The 14,656-nt window shown below is 39.6% G+C and overlaps 3 protein-coding genes across 3 annotated transcripts in view; 1 reads left to right on the top strand and 2 right to left on the bottom strand.

Moving 5' to 3' along the window:
• Positions 1-856: 856 nt before the first annotated feature.
• LOC111333593 (24-hydroxycholesterol 7-alpha-hydroxylase) lies at positions 857-6,340 on the bottom strand. Its single transcript, XM_022939208.2, has 3 exons — positions 5,815-6,340; positions 2,963-3,433; positions 857-1,402 (listed from the first exon to the last, which is right to left on the bottom strand). Exons 1-3 carry the CDS (start codon positions 6,293-6,295, stop codon positions 912-914), a joined length of 1,443 nt encoding a protein of 480 aa, XP_022794943.2. The 5' UTR covers positions 6,296-6,340; the 3' UTR covers positions 857-911.
• A 1,733-nt stretch (positions 6,341-8,073) lies between these two features.
• Positions 8,074-12,687, top strand: LOC111333596 (fibroblast growth factor 1). The gene is made up of 4 exons (XM_088729480.1): positions 8,074-8,286; positions 8,411-8,726; positions 10,719-10,822; positions 12,190-12,687. The coding sequence occupies exons 1-4, from the start codon at positions 8,266-8,268 to the stop codon at positions 12,430-12,432; spliced, it is 684 nt and encodes a 227-aa protein (XP_088585606.1). The 5' UTR covers positions 8,074-8,265; the 3' UTR covers positions 12,433-12,687.
• A 1,932-nt stretch (positions 12,688-14,619) lies between these two features.
• Positions 14,620-14,656, bottom strand: part of LOC111333604 (putative fibroblast growth factor 1) — a 9,621-nt gene continuing 9,584 nt past the window's right edge. The window contains exon 4 of the mRNA XM_022939217.2: positions 14,620-14,656. This exon is cut by the window's right edge and continues 878 nt beyond it. The gene's annotated coding sequence lies outside the window, so the exon portion shown is untranslated.

The following is a 14,656-nucleotide window of genomic DNA, read 5'->3' on the forward strand; positions in this document are numbered from 1 at the left end:
GGATTTCGTCTTAGTAAGATTCAAAGTTAGCTTACTTCCATGTAGCCACTGAGCAACTTGCAAGAGATCATCATTCAGTGCCTCTTCCAACAGGTGTGGCTCCTTAGCAAAGTAGTACAGGAAAGTGTCATCAGCATACAAAGTCACCTTGCAATTCTTTAGAGCCAGAGGAAGGTCATTAATATAAACCAAGAAGAAAAGCGGTCCTAGAATACTCCCCTGTGGCACCCCAAAGGTCATCGGGAGAGGGTCAAACATAGCATCACTACAGGCAATCCGCTGTTTAAGATGACTCAGGTAGGACTTAACCACTGTAGCGTTCAAGGCGAATGCCTTGGTCAAATCTAAGAACACTGCACCGCACAGTTCTCCAATCTCCATATGCAATAGGACCTCATCTGCAAAACTGGTGAGAGCTGATGTTGTAGACAGTTTGGAACGGAAGCCAAATTGTTTGTTTGAAATGAGGTTATTTGAATTTAGAAAGTCATAGAATTGGAAGTGGACAACTTTTTCCAGTATTTTGCTCATCGTTGGCAGAATAGAAATTGGGCAATAGTTTGACGCATCTGTCCTATCTCCAGTTTTGAAAAGGGCAGCCACTTTCGAGCATTTCCATATTTTAGGAAAATTGCCAGTGCGAATAGAGAGATTCGATAACTTGGTGATCGAGGGACAAATAGCACGCGCGCCACACTTTAAGAGTCTCGCACTGGGTGTGGAACGAGGTGATTAGATACAAACACGTTATAAAGAGTTTATAAAAGACGTTAAAGAAGTTATAAAGAGTTTATAAGAGTTGTCAGCCGTTATAAATCGGCGTCAATTGGAGCACACAAAACCGAGAACTTGTGCCTGAAATAATAGAAAAAGTTTTATTTCTTTCCTATGGCTACCAACTGTCCATAAATTCAAATAATTCTGACTCTCTTGTGCATCTTCACGAAACATGGCGATAAAGGGTGCGGAACGCCCACGACATGTTGCGGAGACGGTAAAGGAACCTCTTCCTTCACCAACTCCAAGTCAAAACTACAAAGAAGAACTGAGACAAACATTTGTATCTCCATCATAGCAAACCGTCGGCCTGGGCACTGAAAGCGACCGCCTCCAAACGCAAAGAATTTGTCAGATGGGGCGGATTTATCTGAGCCTACAGTCTGATTCCAGCGGTCTGGAACGTAGGATTTTGCGTCAGGAAAGATGGTCTCGTCTTGATGCGCCCAATAAGGTGAGATCATAAGCATGTCACCCGCTGGAATTGTAAGGTCTCGAACTTGCATAGGTCCTGTAAGTTTGCGAGCAATCATTCCTGCTGGACGCAGGCGAATGGCTTCCAAAATACAGTGCTCCACCTTGTGCAATTTCTTAACTTCCTCCAGAGAAAGTCCTGCCAACGACCCTGCAAGATATGAATGAGTTGCATTACAGAGCTTTGTTGAGTTTCAAACAGAACAAAATTATTACAACTTCCTCTTCGTATTCAGAGAGTTCTTGTCTTTCGCCATAATTAACAACTATTCACAGAAGTGGAGGTGGTTAGTGGTATATATTTACCGAGCCGCGAAGCGGCGAGGTAAATATTCACCGCTAACCACCGACACTGAGGTGAATAGTTGTTTTAGTATATACTAAAACAGTGAGATAATATACACCACCAAGAATTGATTTTAATTCATACATTCCAGCAACGATTCCAACATTTTCCCGCGCGTAACGATCCAACGCGAATCGGATCGCGGTAAGTGATTTTTTGTTGTAAAACCTGCCGTCTCGTTTTTTCGCTGACAGATAAAATTTCTGAAGACATTTGTTTAGCTCTGGTGGCCACATTTCTTCACATGGTGTTGCAAACTCTTACTGCATTTGAAACCATTCTGTAAAAAATACCATTCAACTTTGATTTTCAAGTGAACAAGTGAGGTTACGCAAGATTAATTTGCATTTGTAAACAAAACCTTTTTCATTGGTTTTTATCGATAAACTCCCGGTTACCATTACTTTTAAACACGGCCAAACCAAATTTAGTCGCTTTCTGTGTTTTCAGGGACTGCTTCGTCGTTATTTGAGTGATTTCTTCGCTTGTCACGGATGCAAACCGGCACGCCATTTTTTCCCTAGTTGCTCCTCCGAGCAACTAGGGAAAAAATATTCTAGCAAAGAATATTCGGAGTTTGACTAGCCAATCAGAGCGCGCCTTCAACGCTATCCACCGTTTTAGTATATACTAATACAGAATATTCTCCAGTGAGGGTCGTTATCAAGTATACAAATGCAACTAAACAGGTGCAATAGGAACTTACTAGCTGGTTACTGTAAAAGTTTATATCCGAACTGCCAAGGTTAACACAACCAGCGAAAGAGGTCAACAGCTACAGCTGTTTGATTAGAAGAGTTTGGATGCAAACGTAAAAATGAAAGTGAACCTTTGGTGAACTTGTAAATATATTGTACAGGATGTAACTCTTATACAGTCTCAGGTTGCAAAATTAACTTATAAATGAGTAAGTTCTTAAGAGAGAACCATCATTACTTCTAATTTTGATAAGTAGGCCATTCCGCAGTACACCTTCAGCACAAAATTAGTCTTGATGTCCCTGATTGGCTGTATTTAACACTCAGAGAGACATGCTCTCTCCAGACTCCTCAGGCCATCAATACGCCATGACATCAAATCCCCACACAACTCTCCCTATGCTTTGCAGATCCACAAGTAAAATATGTTTTTCTTTCTTATTGTGAGTGTGGCACAAAGAAAAGATCTAAGCCCCCAGAAGGAACCAAATAATGGCTCAGATCTTTAACCTTCAACCTTAGACCTTCAGACTCCACCCTCCAAAGCTCTACCAATGAGCCACAGAGACTCTCTGGCAAGCTAGGCCAGTGCCACCTCATTGAGAATTTAGATATTAAGTCATTTGCAACACTTCAGGTAGGTACTACAAGAATTCAGTGTACTTACCACTGTCAATATATGGACCCAGTACTTGATCAACCTCTTGCTGAAGATCCTTTTTGATTGCCTGATCGCTCAGTACAAAGGCCAAAGTCCAAAAAGTGATTGGCACTGCATTTGCAAGGGATGCCCAGAGCAGCAGAGTTGCATAATTTGGTGCACAGTCACCTTCCAGTGATTTAACCATGGCTTGAAGCAATGTGTCATCCATATTTGCATGAGTCTTCTTTTGCAGCGCTTTGCCAAACACATCCAAAAAAAAGTATTTAGATTTTGCCCACTCTTTCAATAGAAAATCTGGTAGCTTAGCACCATGCTCAAAACTATCATCAAACTGAACAAATTGTTTCTGAAAGTGTTTGAATTCTTGATGAGTTTGAGGAAGAATTCCCTCACCAAACAGGATAGGTACAACTGCAGTGAACACAACATCACGTGCCAAAGTCATCAAATCAACTTCAGAGCCAGAAATTCTCGCTAAATGGAATTAAATTGTACATGATGAGAGGAGACAAAAAATGCATAGGAGTCAAAGTCTTTCATACACATAGTATTTAACCTTTGAACTAAATAGGATTAAAAATTACCTTAACCCTTTCACTCCCAGGATCTTATTAGCAATTCTCCTTACCATTTGCCATACAAATCTTATAATGTTACTCTGAAGAACTTGGTATTGAATCAACTAACAATACCCTAATTAATATGTTTCTTTATTTTCATCACTTGCCTGCTTGATATTGCATTGATATTGTAAGGAGAAATTCTGTCTTGGTCACTCATAGGGTTAAATAGGTTCATTGTCAGGATTATTGCTAAGGAAGCAAGAAACCCCCATACACTGAATGGCAAAGCCTAGCATGTGCGACGTGGCTTAATTTCGTAATTATTTACTGAGCATGAGAGCCAGGCAGGAAAATGTGTTACTCAAGGTCATTACTTTACGACCGAGTCATGACTGGGTTGAGTTATTTCAGCACCTTATAATTTGAAAATTGTTATTCTTTCCACCCCTACATTTATTCCTTGCAATCTCTCAGTGCTCTAATCAATGGAAACTGTCTGTGCTGAAATAACCTGCTCAGCAAGTATAAGGAGAGCATGAAACTCAAGTCAAGCAAGAGAAAATAAACATAAAATAGTGTTGTTTCCCCTTCATCCTCACACCTTCCACTGCTTTTGTGAAAAAAGCACACAAAAAATAAATAAATAAAAAATAATAATGCTTGCTCAGTAGACAAGTGCTGAAATGACTCTAGGCAAGGTTTAAAGGTGAGGGAAGTCAACTTTAGTCACCTAGTTCACATGCACATGTTTAAGTTTGCTGTGCACCAACCTAACCCTTCAACTCCCAAGATCTGATTGTCAATTATCCTCTCTAGCTACAACACATTTCCTTTTAAATAAGTTGCAAGGATTTGAAACTTAAGGAATCTTCCAAAATATATTTTCAAGGAAAAGAAAACAACAATATTATTTCAAAATCTTCAAGTTCAGGATAGTTATGTTGACATGGAAGGAATAATCAATGATGTGTCGGAAATTAAATCCAGTTAATAGTAGTGTATAACTTATGTATTCTTCTATTTATTGTCATGTGTTTCTGTTTTGTATTTTTGTCTCATACTGTCATTTGTGCTTTACTGATTTAATATCTAATTTCTGTTTCTTGTGTATTTATGGAATCTTTTGTTGAGCCGAATTTTATTTTAGATGTTTTAGCATCCACACACTACCCACCGAGACTAGCTCTACTATTTGTGGATAGTGCGTCATTTGCTAAGTGTCATGTCATGTCTAATTACAATAAAATACAAATACAAATTTGGTGTTAGATCAAGATTGCAACCTCTAACTGATACATTTGAGTATTCTCGTCATCTGATTATTGGATTCTGTATGGATATTATAGGGAGAAGTCATGTGTTTATCACTTTTGGAGTTAAACAGTTCAACCATGTTTCTGTTTTAATATTGTATCAATTTAAAGAACTTTTAACACTGAAGCTCTCCTGAGTGGGAGGTTGGTCAACATGATGTATATTTATTTACCAGTATTTTTTTTTTCCATTGGTTTCCTTTCATCAGCACACATTTATATTCCTACATGGTAGAGGCACCATAACAAGAACATGATATGTGACTTTGGTCAAAGTTGGTACACATGATACCTGACTTTGGTCAAAGTTAGCACCTGATTTAACCTTTTGATCCAATGTCAAGTGCACTAACCATTCAGGTTCACAAGCCTTCACAGGAGTAAGTTATTAATGTGCAAAATCAAACCTCAACTGTCCCATAGGTTTCTTTGAGTGGTGTTCAAAGCTTCAACACTCCCCACCATTCTAGACAGACCAGTTCAGCTTTTCATGTGTTTCATTTCACCTTAAACTTAGTGGCCACAAAGATTGTGCACTTGATGTTTTATGCTATGGAAGATGTGTTTCATTCTGGTTATTTGGCTTAGTTGTGAGGTTTACAGAAGAAAATCTCATCTAAACCTTTCAAGGGTTGAGTATTGAAAATCTGCCTGGCTAAAAGCTATGCACATCATGAATTCTACAAAGTGTATAGACCCGGTTTTTTTTTTTTTTTTTTTTTTTCAAATATACATAATATATGACCTCAAGCTCTGATTTGTGGCATATCAATTCGTTTAGAAAATATCAGTTAAACCAAGTCAAATTGATAGTTCCCTAGAATTGAGAGATCAGATCGTTGTCATAGCCACTGATCTACCCCATCATTAACCTGCTTGACCGAAGGTATGTAATCATTATCACAAAATATTTCACCTTGCAACGTTAAGTAAACTACAAAAAAAAAAAAGGCTTAAAATAAAATATATACAAACATACCATTCCTTACATATTCTTCTAGTTTCCGACCGACATTTGGAGTTAATTTGCTCAAGTTTGAAGACGATAGCCTTCCCTTGACTAGGTCATGAATTTTACGATGATTAGCAAAGAAATCCTCCTTGTTTATTCCCGCTGTGTTCTTCACAGCATCTTCGACGGCTCCCTGAAAGTCTGCTTGAGGAGAGTTAAAAAATAGGTGGAAATCACGGACATCAGTCAAAAAAGTCATTCTTTGGCCAACAGCGTAAAATGTGAAGACCTTCCCATGCTTTTCGCTGGTTTCTTTGATGAAAGTTAAGGGTGCTTTTCCAAACTCGATCGCACACCCCAGCCAGGGAATCCAGCCTTTGATGATTGGAGGGTATTTCACGTTCTTCGTAAGCAACGAATTGAGTGTTAATAAAGAAATCACAAGTAAAGCCGCAAAAATGACGAAAGGTGAAAGCTGTAACAGTTCCAGTTCCACAAATGCCGCCATGTTTATTGTGTGAAGGAAGGTTAAGCAACAAAATGCCCCCGCAGGGATGCGGGATCTTCTGTATAATTGTCACGTGACACCTGATTCGTTAACTCAACTTTAAAGGTAAGTACTATTTAAAAGACGAGCAGCAGTGTTTTATCGGGTTTAAAAACACGAAGCGTAGCCGAGTGTTTTTAGACCCGATAAAACACGTGCTGCGAGTTTTTTAAAACAGCTTCAAAGACCCGTGCCCCTCTAGGGATTTTTCCAACGTTGTATGAATGCATTAAATAGCTTCAAAAACCCGTGTCTCTCTAGGGATTTTTCTAAACGTGATTTGAAGGCATTAAAAGTTAATCACATACAGAGGGGAAAAGTGCTCCTTGTTCGGCTGCTGTTAAAGTTCAGAAAGCTTTTCCTTGCCGCCCAAACGCGTGTTTCGAGAACCAAAAACTGCGAAGGAAGCGAAAGATTACTTGGATAGTTGTGTTCCAAGGGCTGACTCGGTATGCCACATTGTGTCTTCCAAAACTGCACAATTAATTTTGTGAACAATGGGAAATTGTAAAAGAACGAATTTCTGTTCTAACAAGAATTTATCAGGAAAACAAACTTTGTTGTTTACTGCGGTTAATGTTTTTGTATGCTGCCTTTTGGGGAATAATTTGGTATTCTAATTAACGTGATCTTTATATATAGATCACAGTAATCATATTTTCATTAATAATTCAGTGATGATTTCGTTGTTTATGAATTGTACCCCGATTTCCCCCGAGACCGAAATCAAAGCCATCTCCGGGCTTTTCAGAATGATCATTCTATACCGGCTATAAAGGTTCATACACGTGATCGATTTGCCTCGTGTGATAGGCTAATAAGCTCATGAATTATTAATAAATTTTTGAAACAGATGTAACCTATTAACTAAATTCAGGTACACAGGTGATAACAAGAAAAAAAGAGAAAAGACTGCGTTATTTGCTAAAATCTTGAGAACAGGGCTGATAGAATAAAAAGGTAACTAAATAAATCCTACTAACTGTCCCAATCTATTTTTGAAACCAGTTTCCGCCGCAAGAGATAAACTGCGGAGATTTCACGTCTAATAAATGCCACAATCGTGTTACCTTAATCCTCGATGCGTGATCTAAGTGACCATAACAGGGTAATAAGGTAAGCTGTCACCCTGCCATCGATGTTATTACCATGCCTCTGTTTTTGTAATGGTTTGGAAACAGACGTTAATTGTTTTTTCCACAAATTAAAGAGTTTGATCAGCCAGCGAGATGTTTCATAATTACAATGCAGTCATTTTATTGGTGGATATGTGTTGCAATTCGTCAAAAAATTATGCCGCAGTGATCAAACCTGCATGCATCACAGCAGAAAACGGCGTGACTGTTTGTGCATTTTAGTTTGTAGTCTATAACATTGTTTTTGTTTAGAAATCGAAGAGATGTCGAGAAAAAGCGCAAAAGAATTTGATACTTCAAGTTATTTTCTCTCTCTTTCCCACAGTTCCTTAGGGAGGAGCACTCATCCTTTGTGGGCCTCGCTGCTTATTTAAGCAGAAAATGTGCCGCCATTACAAGTAAATAGAAAAATGCGACAGAAAAGTAGCGGCATCGATTTATTCGCAACTCTTTCTTTTTTTCGGATCAAAGTGGGTGGCATCAGTGAAAACAGCCCCTACAACGGATGTTGCTAATGACGTTAAAATAAAGTGGGCGGAAGTGATCTTAATCTGCCTCCTCTTGTATCTAAACTGAGTTCAGTTTATTTAAAAACAAACAATGAACTTCTAAGAAGGATAGTCATTTTAGGTGTATCAGTTTGCCAGTCTTCACTGTTTGACTGTGGTCTGACTTGTCTGGTGATGACGAAATAGTATCTGAGCATGATGGTGGGCCCACTGAGTGCTAACAGTAGGCATAAGATTTACATATTTCTTTTCTGGAATTTTCCCTTTCTTTCCCACGTCGTTCGAGATGAGAAGTCTTCTTTTAATGGTAACGGCTTCTAATATTCATCATGCAAATCACGATAAGGGCTTTTCAGGATTCAGGTTTATTATTGCTTTTGAGATCGAGAGATAAGGGTTGTATTAATCGTTCTGTTTCCTCTACATTCTAGGTGGTTTTAAGCATCGTTTGTGAAATCACTCTTTTCGCAAGTAATGTGCTATTGCATGATCTCGGGAACGAACGAAGATCCAACGAGACGAAGCCGAGCTTCAGCCCAAGTAGTACCCATCCACCCCGAATTCACAAACATCATCGGATAAAGAATAATGGGCCAGTAGTTTACATCAAAGAACGAGGACCTATCGAGTTAACCCAACATCCAACGAACAGAAGGCGCATTCGTCTTTTTGGTCGAGTAGGCCTGTTTCTTCACTGTACTCGAAACGGAACAGTTTCTGGCTCTTTGAATCGACATAGTACATATGGTAAGTAGCGTAAGTTTTAAGATTTCCTAGTTTATCATCTGCTTTTTTTTTTGATCCGGAAGCAATTGCAACATGTATTGCCAGTGTCTAACCGAAAATCGGTAATGTACATTTGTTTCAATGAAGCCAAATTTTGTTTTTTTTAAGTCATTAGCAGTGAGCAAATTTTATTCAAATCTTCTCCCGAGTGGGTATCCTCCCCAGCTGTGAGTTAGAGAGGTGAGAAAAGATAATAAAAAAAAAAGCAACGTCCGGCTACGTCACAGCTTTTAATCGCAGAATTTAACACGAAAACGCAGTACTGATTCGACAAATACGTTTGAACTACCTTCTGAAGCTATATGTACTTTGATTTCCTGCATAATTCTCCGGAGAGAAGAAGTTGAGACTATTTTCGGTTAGCTCGTTCATCCTTTTTTTTTTTTTAAAGAAATGCAAGAAAATATGGCGCAACACTATAAGCCCCTTAAGTTGATTTTTTAAGGAAAATATTTAATCTTATTATTATGAAGGAAATCTCTGCCAATATTGTTAATCAAGTCTAGATATCAATACACAGGTCTCCGAACAAATTGAAATGATCTAGATGCTTCATAAAGGATCCATCGGCCAATGTTTAAAACAAGTTCTAGAAGACTATATCTACCTCTGCCAAGTTCATTTTTACCACACCACGATCGTAATATCTCAGATGAATGATGTATGACCAAAAGGTTCTAGAGATGAAACAAATATTCTAAAGAATGGAACCACCCGGTGCTGTAAAATAGTAGAGGTTAAAAATTTAACAGCACGAACCCACACTCCGGCAAAACCCAGTTCCCATCGCAAAAGCGCTTAATCAAAAAGCCAATTACCTCACGTTAGACAGAAGAAGGGAGAGATTTTTTAATCAGTGTTTTAATCACTACTTTAATGCACAAGTATAGATTCTTAACCCGGTCTTTCTTTATTTAGAACTGACCCAAAAGGCGCTCTTGAGATCAAGGAATGAAAAGTGGTCGTAATCTCGAATCTAGATCTGACACGTCCTTAAACGGTTGTTCGCCAAAAGAGCAATAATGAAGGATATAAACCCTTGGAATTTGCATGTGGAATTTTTCGCGGTTGCTTAAAAGGGTCGCCAGGGGCATGTGGCAGAAAAAGAGCAAAAATTCTTGAGTGATGGGGGAGGAGAGGGGGGGACCTTGTTCTCCTCATTTCGCCCCAATCTCGGCTTCACTCACGTAAGTCCCGCTTGGGCAAACGGAAATGGGAACGACTGCTGTGCAGGCCAGTTAGACCTCCGGTTTCAAGCAGATATTGATCTGATCCCCAACGGTACTGCTGGTGGGAGTAAATTATAGCAAATTCCAAGTTCCAAATTTTATCTTGCAAATTCCAAATGAAAAAATCTTCAATTGATCATAAGATGTTTTGCATGTGACTGTATCCGTTTCGTGAAAACTTTGAGTTTGTCCTTTTGTGGTTTGTTCTGCGCATGAACTAGTTACCAAAGCGGTATTTACGCTGGCTCGATCCCGACGCCATCGAGGTCTTCCCATGTACACTGATACCTGAGTCATCTGTGCCCTTCCGTGTTGCCAAACTTTCCCCTTCATAAGAAGTGTCTACTTGAGAGAGAGGAAAGTTGTCTGATACTCGCCAGCGTTCGGAAAACTTTGTTGATGTATCTTGAAAAAAGGACGGAAAAAGATCATAAAAAGGCGAAGGGATCATATTAGAGCTGGTTAGAGCTTCCTACAGATTTGCAATTCTCACCACTGTTAGTCGCTCCGGATGAAGTTCACCTTGTTCCAGGCTATCGTCAAAGATGTGAATGAAAAACGACCGACTGACTTTCGCTGGTTTTCGCCCCCACCCCCGCTCCCACCCCACCCCACCTTTTCGCTCGCTTTTTCCAATCGAGAACACGTTACACACTAGAGGTAGATCGCAAATGAAACAATCGTGATTCAGTTGGATTAAAAATGATATATCTCTGTCTTGCAGTAAAATTTGAGCTTCAGTCGTTTGGTCCAAGTATTGTTCGAATCCAAAGCATTGGAACTGGGAAGTTTTTTGCAATTAATTCCAAGGGAATCTTGCATACAAGAGTGAGTGGAGGACATTTATCATGAAGCATATTCATACCACACTGCAAAAAATACGAAATTATTGTGGTTGTTCTTCTTCTCTCATTTTTTCTCCTTCTTCTTATGGCATATTTATTTTGAAATGATTAGCTAAATTATATAAACATTTTGATTGGTTCTTAAAAACGTCTATTGAAGGTGAGACGCATAGATGACGTCACCATTAGTAATTAGAACAACTAGATTCCATGCATGTTGTCGTACGTCTGATCAGTAATAGATCACAGAAGACGTCAAATAGTGCGTGTTAAGAGCATCAGTGACACACTTGGCTGCCCTTCGTCAGCCACCTTTGCTTTGTTCTAACCCGTAATTTGACGCCATTTGTGATCTATTAGAGAGATTTAGCACCTAGTCTCCTTCGCAGCTCTTGTTTGGGCTCGTTACGCAACGCTCCCTCCCCCACCAACGAACGACGTGGGAAAGAAAGGGAAAATTCCAGAAAAGAAATATGTAAATCTTATGCCTACTGTTAGCACTCCGTGGGCCCACCATCATGCTCAGATACTATTTCGTCATCACCAGACAAGTCAGACCACAGTCAAACAGTGAAGACTGGCAAACTGATACACCTAAAATGACTATCCCTCTTAGAAGTTCATTGTTTGTTTTTAAATAAACGTAATTCAGTTTAGACTCAAGAGGAGGCAGATTAAGATCACTTCCGCCCACTTTATTTTAACGTCATTAGCAACATCCGTTGTAGGGGCTGTTTTCACTGATAGGGGAGGGAGCGTTGCGTGACGAGCCCAGACAACAGCTGCGAAGGAGACTATTTAGCACCGCGATTACGTAAAAAGTGAACGACAACAGCGAGCACGTGACCTTGTTTTCCCGCCATTTTTCACGTTTGCGGGTTGCGCTTTGCCGTGTCTACGTGAAAGTGAACTGTTTCGCGTTTGCCGTGTACGTATGATTTTCTTAACTTTTTCTCTCATGGAGTAGAAGTTAATTGCCGGAAAAAGTGCACCAAAACTATTCCTTGTAAGTCATACAAGAGCGACTTTAAATCCACCATGGCAGGAGCTCACGCGAAGCTAAAGCAGCAAGATTCACGCTGTTTTACATGGAACGTCAAAGGGCAAGCTGACGTTTGCCGTTTCACGTAAATGCGGTGCTCTCTATTACTGAACGGACGCTCGGCAAAATGGATTCTATTTGTTGAATTTATTAATTTTTTGGTTCATTGTTTTTTCGTCCTCTGCCGGTTGATCACAGACTGCTTGTTTTAAAACTGTTGTAATTTTTCAATCGGTTTTTTAAATTCCTTTGACGACGACCCATTGAAATTCGTTAAACCAATTTTAGGACTCTCTTTTTTTTTGCAGGGGGAAGCAACAGACGAATGTTTATTTTATCAAAACCATGAAGAGAACCTCTTTCTATCGTTCGCCTCTTTCAAATATTACATGAAAGAACATTACGACATGTTTATCAGCATAAAGCGAAATGGAGAAGTAAAACAAGCCACTTCAACTCTACCCGGACAGGACAGCATTCAATTCATCGCTCTCAACGGCGACAGCCGGCTTGAGATTGGCTCGACCACAGGATTAAATTTATCTGGCTAGCGAAGCGATTTCAAAGCGATTTGGTTTCAAAGAATAGTAGGATTTAGTGGATTTCTTTTCTCTGTATTACAAGCCGAAAGCAATGACCTACACACTCCATCTTGCTCCAGTCTGACTCGCTTTCTATCTCCTCATTTCGTTCAAAGACAGGATGCCGCGAAAAACTCCTTGGTTGCCGGCGTTGGTTTTCGATTTTGCTTCCGAACCAATGAAAGAGTGTAACCGCTTTTGAATTAAAACCCAACATTTGGAACATTTTTGAAAATAGGAACGATCAAAGCGCGATTGAACTCGGCTTTCTTCCTCATGTTGTTTGCCGTATGGTTAATTCCTTTCCTAACTGATAAAACGTATGATGCACGATCCTCGCAGTAGAGAGCGCTATTTATGCAATAGCGAAAATCAGACCTGAAAAAAAATCAGGCGTGTACGGGATTCGAACCACTGACCTCTGCGATACTAGTGCAGCGCTCTACCAATTGAGCTAACAAGCCAAGTGGGAGCAGGCCGTTAACTTGATTCGTAATAAACCCGTGATGATAAATCAGATATTATGAATATATGAAGTTCATATATTTTGAACTGCGGTTATAGACACGTATGATGCATGATCCTCGCAGTAGAGAGCGCTATTTATGCAACAGCGAAAATCAGACCTGAAAAAAATCAGGCCTGTACGGGATTCGAACCACTGACCTCTACGATACTAGTGCAGCGCTCTACCAATTGAGCTAACAAGCCAACTGGGAGCAGGCCGTTAAGTTGATTCAAAATATATGAACTTCATATGTTCATCATATCTGATTTATCATCACGAATCAACTTAACGGCCTGCTCCCAGTTGGCTTGTTAACTTAATTGGTAGAGCGCTGCACTAGTATCGCAGAGGTCAGTGGTTCGAATCTCGTACACGCCTGATTTTTTTCAGGTCTGATTTTCGCTATTGCATAAATGGCGCTCTCTACTGCGAGGATCGTGCATCATACGTATCTATAACCGCAGTTCAAAATATTTGAACCTCATATATTCATCATAACTGATAAAATTTGTTGCATGTTAGGGGCTTGACACCGGTTTTATTTACTTGTTTTAAATGCTTACTCTCCAGAGGTTCACTCAAAAAAAAGTGACGAGATGGTATTTAGACTCGACAAACAAGCAATACCATTCCTACAACTTTTGACTCCCAATATCCAGTCACTAATTTCTTCCGACTGGCTCTCACCCAGTTCTCTTTGAATCATAAAGGAGAATTTGGTTTATACAGGCAATAGAACGCACTTCCGATTCGTTTTACTGGCGTAATAAGCCGCGGATGAAGTTGAGAGAATTCGAGAAAATTTTGTAAATCACCTGCCTCCTGCTCGTGATTTACAAACTTTTCAATTCCCTTTTCTCGTGTTCTTCCAATATTCCCTGTGAGTTATTTACTCGAGTAAATCGACAAAAAGTGCGGCCTATTGTTATTATAAAGTAAACTTCAATTTTCTATGGGTTTACCGGTGCAATAAATATATATATCTTATTAACCAAGCGCGAGGGCCGTACTGGGAGAATATCGGCCCGAGGGCTTGACAGTACGGACCGAGCGCAGCGAGGTCCGTACAAAAAAGACCGAGGGCCGATAGTCTTCCAGTACGTACGGTCCCGAGCAAGCTTGGTTAATAAGAGATTTATTATACGACTGAAGTTCAAAGAGACATAAGTGCGGTATCATTCGGGACCATCCGGGACAGTGCCCGGTCCAATACTGAGAGAATATCGACCGGCCATAGAGCATTTTGATTGGTTGATTTTAGTTATTGGCCCTCTGACTGCCCGAGTCGTGTAATAAACAATGATTGTCTTACCACTCCGGGCGCTCCTATTATTTCAGCTATTTCCTAAACAAAATAACACCGTGTAACTGATAAGCTTGAAGGCAGAAAAGATGTATGTGAATCAATTTCGAAAGCTCAAGAGGTAAACGTGCATTACTATATCTTCACTTGAAAATGAAAGGTATTCATTATCTAACATATAAATGAAAAGACACGATGATGTTTTTAAATCTAAGAAGATGATTCATGTTTACTTCCGGGAAAACTAATAGGAAATTGACTATAATTTAAGGTTCGCAACGGAAAATTTACAATTGTTAAATTATCATACATGGATCTTCCTTAGTGGGAACACAAACATCATATATGCAGAGATGAGACTTTTATTTTATTACGCGGATTAT

Source organism: Stylophora pistillata, chromosome 8, assembly GCF_964205215.1.
Source record: "Stylophora pistillata chromosome 8, jaStyPist1.2, whole genome shotgun sequence".
NCBI lineage: Eukaryota > Metazoa > Cnidaria > Anthozoa > Scleractinia > Pocilloporidae > Stylophora > Stylophora pistillata.

Coding starts and splice junctions, on each gene's coding strand:
- LOC111333596 (XM_088729480.1), top strand. CDS start 8,266: ATGAGAAGTCTTCTTTTAATG. Junction 8,287..8,410: donor TGAGAAGTCTTCTTTTAATG/GTAACGGCTTCT, acceptor TCTACATTCTAG/GTGGTTTTAAGCATCGTTTG. Junction 8,727..10,718: donor GAATCGACATAGTACATATG/GTAAGTAGCGTA, acceptor TCTGTCTTGCAG/TAAAATTTGAGCTTCAGTCG.
- LOC111333593 (XM_022939208.2), bottom strand. CDS start 6,295: ATGGCGGCATTTGTGGAACTGGAACTGTTACAGCTTTCACCTTTCGTC. Junction 3,434..5,814: donor AGAAGAATATGTAAGGAATG/GTATGTTTGTAT, acceptor AATTCCATTTAG/CGAGAATTTCTGGCTCTGAA. Junction 1,403..2,962: donor GGGTCCATATATTGACAGTG/GTAAGTACACTG, acceptor CATATCTTGCAG/GGTCGTTGGCAGGACTTTCT.